We start from the raw sequence: 6,000 nt of genomic DNA, 5'->3' as shown, positions 1-6,000 counted from the left end.
GGAGACTTGATATTGTACCAATACTTTAAAGTAGTACAGAGGATACTTCATATTGTACCAATACACATTCAAATCACTATCACCAATTTCTTACAGGATTCAGACTTTAATCAATAAAAGCGCGTACTATTTATTACCACCAGGAATGGAAAAAGAGTACTATGTGGATCTGGTGCGACTACGGAAAATGGAGCACCTAACAACGCATCTTCACAGACCAAGAACTACGAGATCACCCCTTTCATTCTGGGGTGACGGAGGGATCGTACCATTCGAGCCTTTTTTTCATGCTTTTCCCGGCGGTCTGGAGAAAGCAGCAATCAATAGGACTTTCCTAATCCTCCCTTCCTTTCAGGAAGAACGTGAAATTCTTTTTCCTTAAATGGGAGCAGAGCAGGTTTGAAAAAGGATCTTAGAGTGTCTAGGGTTGGGCCAGGAGGGTCTCTTAACGCCTTCCTTTTTCTGCCCATCGGAGTTATTTCCCAAGGACTTGCCATGGTAAGAGGGAGAAGGGGGAAGAAGCACACTTGAAGAGCGCAGTACAACGGGGTATCTTAAGTCATACTATCCATAGAAGACTTTATTATTATTCTAAATAGGCGGCAATAGGTCCATCGAGATAAAGTATGACTAATAAGTAGTAATATAGCTAGTTGCTATACATAGACTTGAAGTCAGGGCTTACTCATCCTAATCTTCTCTTTACTACTTAGTTAAGTTTAGTTAAGTTATAGGATCAGAACGAGATTTTCTTTGATTGCCGTTATAGGAAGTGAGCAAGCAAGCTAGACTCGAAAACTCAGGATAGACGCGCTGCTCTTCTAGCTTTGGTTGGAAATAGAAAAGCAAGTTATAGGGCCCATGCTGCATTCCCTCAAATAGCAGTCTTTTTTTTATGTCTAAAGAAAAGTTGCCTATTAATAAGCAGTCTTCCCTCTTTCATAAGGCTCTAACTTGCGTAAGGAATCAAGGAGCTACAGGAGTATACCGCCGAGTACTTACTATCTTGGATAGCTTTTTGCCTTGCAAAGAGCATAGATTCAACTTCAATATATGTAGCTAACTCTCTATTGCTTTATTGCAATCCGCTCCGCGCCACTTACTCGGGACTATATAGTTCTGTCTATAGCTAGTGCTTACTTTTCATAAGGTATAGTTACTGGTCAGATTCTAAGTCACATATAGTTGTAGTGCCTAATCCAAGGCAAGGGGATAAGTGCTTGCATAGGTTAGGTTGAGATAAACTCTATATTTCCAGTCTTTAACGCATCCATTCCTTGTGCTTAAGCATTGTTGAGCTTGACTTGTTCTAGCATAAGCCATCTAGTAGGCCTGTTTAGCATTCTAAGCAGCCGCCTTCCTATACGCATAAAGTGGAGTTATATTAGTACCTCACACCACAATATAAGTCTTATTCTAAGTAGGATCACCCACATTTATTTACTAAGATTTGCTTTATGAAAGTAAATGACACCAGGATAAAGACCTTCTTTTTACCCATAACCTTTCTCTGCAGCATTGGAACCAAGATCGGGCTTGGCATAGTTACGAGGTTCCCGTTCTATTTAACTAACACTAACTGAAGCTAACCGGAAGCTTTCTTCTCATGCGACTCTTGGATCGAAAAGAGGCTGCTGGACTGGACCACGGCTGAAACTGCCAGGCACGGACTAAAAGCTTTTATCAGGGATTCCCGAGTCAAACGACTACCATACATAGCATAGAGCTGGAAGCTGCACTAGTGTACAGAGAAGACTGGATGTGAACACGGGCGGACATTGGCTATGTATGGGGCACTCACTAATCACTATTAGCAGGAAACAACTAGCAGAAAGAAAGATGAACGCACTTTCACTCCTTGCTCTTCAGCACGTACTCACACGAGGGACTCTCAAATCTCTATTTCAGACCATAATCTTTCGATCCCTTTACCGAAGTGATTGATAGCAGGGCTCCAAAATCATAGGGCTTCTTCTATTTTTAGTGTGAACTCACTTCTATTCTACATCAAGATAGGGCCTTCAGTACTTGGCTGACCGCCCGGTGGAAGACCTGGTTCTACCACACAAGGGCAGCTTTCGTAGTCCAGGATTATTTTCCTCATATGTAATTTCACCTCAATGTGGAAATGTCCGATCTTATTCCAAAATAGAAGGTCTTCATGAAGGTCTGTCTTGTTTCAGGAATATAGGTACCGAAGTTCAATAGCGGTAGGTACCAAGGAGAAGACGAGTCAGGGCCGATTGACAAGACTAGCTAGGCTGACCTTCCAGCCATACTCCATCCAATATCGAACGGAAGTGCTAAAGGTTTCATGTGATGCTGACCTCAATGAACCAGACCTCGAGAATTCGTTCATCCCTTCGCTCCGAGGATTGGTCGAGTACTTGGCCACATGCATGAGTAGGCCTGTTGCCGGGATGTCCCATTAAAAAGGCAGGTCCCATATTTGAAATACAAAAATAAGATCAGATAGCGCTCAAGAGGTTTTTCTCCATACGAGAAATCCTTCACTCGCAGGGAATTCAAATAGATGTGTGGAAGATCATCAAAGAAAGGCAAAAGACTGAATTCGATCCATCTCCTCCCTTTTCTTTAAACCAAGAGCTACTCCTCCCTTTTCTTTTTTTATGTAATTTCAATACGATTTCGTTTGTGTTCATGTTTTCAATTTAGAACCCCACGGAAGTGAATAGAAAAAAGCAAAATACCCCTGTGATACGCCTTCCTTTACCTATTTCTAGATTGATTGATGTTCAATGGAGGGAAACTTGCCATTCCTTCTTTCCTTTGAAATTGTACATTTTTTTGATTATGAACTAATTGTATCCTTTTTGTTCCCATCGAGCTTTCTTGCCTAGTGACTAAGGATTTTCACACTTGTTGTGTCTATAAAAGATTTTCTCATAAAACACTAACAGAAGTGTTAGAGGGATTCACTTTCGATAAGAATCCAAAAGCAAGTTCCCTATACTACCTTCTTTCCCTCCTCTGTTTCTGTCTTTAAGAGGCAGTGCATCCGGCAGGAATCGAACCTACTTTTTGACCCATTTTGCCTTTCTAGGTTGGTGGGCGCTTTCACCATTCAGCCATGGATGCTTTAGCGAGTGAACTAGGTTTTTATTTGAGAGCGAACTAGGTTTTTAGTGGTATTCCTTCTCGAGCTTCTATTTCTTCCGTTAAGGGAGATTCGGGAAAAGATGGAATAGGAAGACGTGTTTCTAGAACGAACAAGATACGGGTAGAGAAGGGGAAGTTAGCAAAGTTAGACAAGATTGGAATGGGCATAGGAACATGTATTGATGTACCAGATCGGCTAATGCTCCCAGGTTGATGCGATGTATTCCACCAGTTGACTGGAGACTTTATTATTGGTATATCGATCGGTCCAGCACGGATTGAAATAGGAGCCGGTTCGACAGGAAGCTTTTGAAAACGCAGTGCACCCAGGTAAATAAGGAACAAGATGAATACAGAAGTTAAACGAGCATCCCACACCCGAAAGGTACCCCACATAGGCCTTCCCCGAAACCCCCCAGTCACTAACGTAAACAAAGTAGAAAAAGCACCAATTTCTGTACCGGTTCCGGAAGAGCGAAGAAAAAGGGGATGTTTTGTTAATGGGAACAAGGAACTGTTTATAGCTGTCGTGATATAAATAACTATACTCATCCGAGCCGCAGGAACATGTACATACGAAATACGAGAATTTCCACCTTGTTGAAGATCTGGTGGTGCTACCCGAAGACTTAAATGAATAGCCATCGCTGTTAAGAACAACCGAGATCCAATGAGAATTTGCGCGTAGCTTTTTGTCTTTGACATAAAAAAATAAGGTTGTAATAACGAAACTGACATTTTATTTTCCTTGCCTTGCAAGTGGAACAAGAAAGACTATATAGTTATTTTGATTCTATAAACAATCAAAGGATTTCGCATGCTTTCCATGGAATGACGGAATTCCCCTTGCTTAGTTTTCGCTCCGCTCGTGCGTGGCACTCCTTGCTTGCGGAGCGGCATATCGGAAAAAGAAGGATTGACTTTCTATACGGGCTCGTCCCCTCTTACCCCTAACTAACAATTATGCTGCTCTCGCCTTTTTGTAATCTTATCTTTCCAAAATGCACTACTAATTTTTACGGCCTCCTTAGTCACCCTATCCACTCTCGTCCTGTTTTCGGGTTCCCTTTCAGGGGATGAGGATATTTCGATGATTTCTCCCTCCGTAGGTGGAAAACGCGTGGGTGAGTAGAGTCTGTGCTTTGCTTTTGGGGGCACCGGCAAGAAGCTTCTCGGGCACCCTACTCTGACTTGATTAGCTACTAGTAACTAGGATCGTTCAAACAGTCAGTCAGCAATGCGTACTTCTTTCCTAGTTGAGTGGATCTGCGTAGCAGAGCCCAATCTTCTACCACAAGCTCTGACCTGACTTGTTGTACTTGATTCACCCACGTAAATAGACAACTTGGATAATAAAAGTCATCCCATAAAAGAGAAGTGAGTCCGCATGTCGGCAAATGATTTGGAATTGAAACTGGCTACAGAGGAAACCGAAGCCCTAACTCCCCATTCTTTCTATCTTACATCGCCATCGAGCCCTGGCTGTAGAGTCACTGGTTTCTAATCGCAATGGATTTATGTTTTCTTTGGCTTTTCCATTCGCTTCGTTCAACCCTGATCTGGATAGATAGCTCGGCTTCTATTAGCTGAGAATGGTTTTGTCAAGGAAAGGTTTCGCTATACAACAACAATGAACTCACTTCTGATCAAATTGGATTGGATGAATCGGTAATCTTTCTCTGTCTTGTGAGAGAGAGTCACTTGCTGTATTGAGAGCGGGCGGGTGACATGCATTAAGCGAAATCAGTTGTTATGTTTTTGATCTTATTTGCGCGAGAAGACCCTTGACTGAGGAGACGTGTTTGGCTTGGATGATGCCGCTATGCTCCTATTCACTTTCAGAGACCGCTCTGAGTTTGCCGGTTTTGCGGCAACCCTTTCACTAAGAACATTTTAGCCATTAACGAAATGCCACTATTCCACAATGCTTCTTTGATTTATGTGTAGAAGCGGTAGTAGTGAAGAAAATGGAGGGAGAAGAAAGAAAGCGATGTGACACGAGAATAGATCACATCCGACAGCCAGCCATGCCATTAGATAGATCCGCTCTGAGTCTTCTGCAGGATGAGATCCGCTTGGTCTTGTGATAGGGGCTTGAGGAGGAAGAAGAGGGGATTTCTGAAAAAAAAAGAATGAATCTCCTTATTTATAGGGAACAGGACGTGTGACTTCCTCAAACGAAACGAATGTGGCTTTCGTGATAAGGCAAATCCTTCGTTCGGTACAATCAACATATTGAATCTACGCTCGCTCGACTCGGTGCTGAATGAACTCCTTCATTGATTCCGGGCTGCTCGTAGGGGGACTGTGAAAGCAAGCGTAGGAGATCAAAATGTGAGTCGAGTCCGATGGGTAAAAAGGGGAAGCAGGAAAGGGTTCTGATGTGAATTCTTCTGGTTTGTATATCTATCTCAGCCCTTGCTTGAAAACCTAAAAATTGACTTGCATCTTCCCTTATCACACTACACTTTCTCTTCCTTATTCCATTTCACTGAGCTAAGCAACACTTTTTCACGTATTCACCCGAGATATTATAGAAATTGGTCATATTGATCTGTCGTCTTGTTCTCGATAGGAACTTGCTGCTGTCTTGGTTGGTTTGAGAGCAGGCACTGTCTATATATCCAAAACCGGAGGAGAGTTTGGGTTTGGATCACAGACGATCGGAGATTTTGGATTGAGATGGATGGTTGTGCTTGAAGTTACGAGTCGGGTAATGCTAAGTTGAATCGGCTGATCCGTTTCATCCTCTTTCGGCAAAGGAAGTTGGACTTTAGTTAGCTAAAAAAAAAGTACCAGCAGCCTGTCTGTGCCCTTTGAGTCTATAGCCGCCAAATCTAAAGATTCCTTAAGTTGTCGTACGGCTTCTTTTTCTTCTTT

At 42.5% G+C, this 6,000-nt stretch overlaps 1 protein-coding gene across 1 annotated transcript; it reads right to left on the bottom strand.

Moving 5' to 3' along the window:
- Positions 1-2,617: 2,617 nt before the first annotated feature.
- On the bottom strand, positions 2,618-4,073 carry LOC123114161 (putative cytochrome c biosynthesis ccmC-like mitochondrial protein). The gene has a single exon (XM_044535537.1). The coding sequence runs from the start codon at positions 3,856-3,858 to the stop codon at positions 3,136-3,138; it is 723 nt and encodes a 240-aa protein (XP_044391472.1). The 5' UTR covers positions 3,859-4,073; the 3' UTR covers positions 2,618-3,135.
- Between the last annotated feature and the right edge of the window lie 1,927 nt (positions 4,074-6,000).

Source organism: Triticum aestivum, chromosome 5B, assembly GCF_018294505.1.
Source record: "Triticum aestivum cultivar Chinese Spring chromosome 5B, IWGSC CS RefSeq v2.1, whole genome shotgun sequence".
Classification (NCBI taxonomy): domain Eukaryota; kingdom Viridiplantae; phylum Streptophyta; class Magnoliopsida; order Poales; family Poaceae; genus Triticum; species Triticum aestivum.
Note: the sequence above shows the minus strand (reverse complement) of the source record. Positions and strands in the feature narration are given on the sequence as shown.

Bases quoted from the DNA above. Each gene is read 5' to 3' on its own strand.
- LOC123114161 (XM_044535537.1), bottom strand. From the start codon at position 3,858: ATGTCAGTTTCGTTATTACAACCTTATTTTTTTATGTCAAAGACAAAA.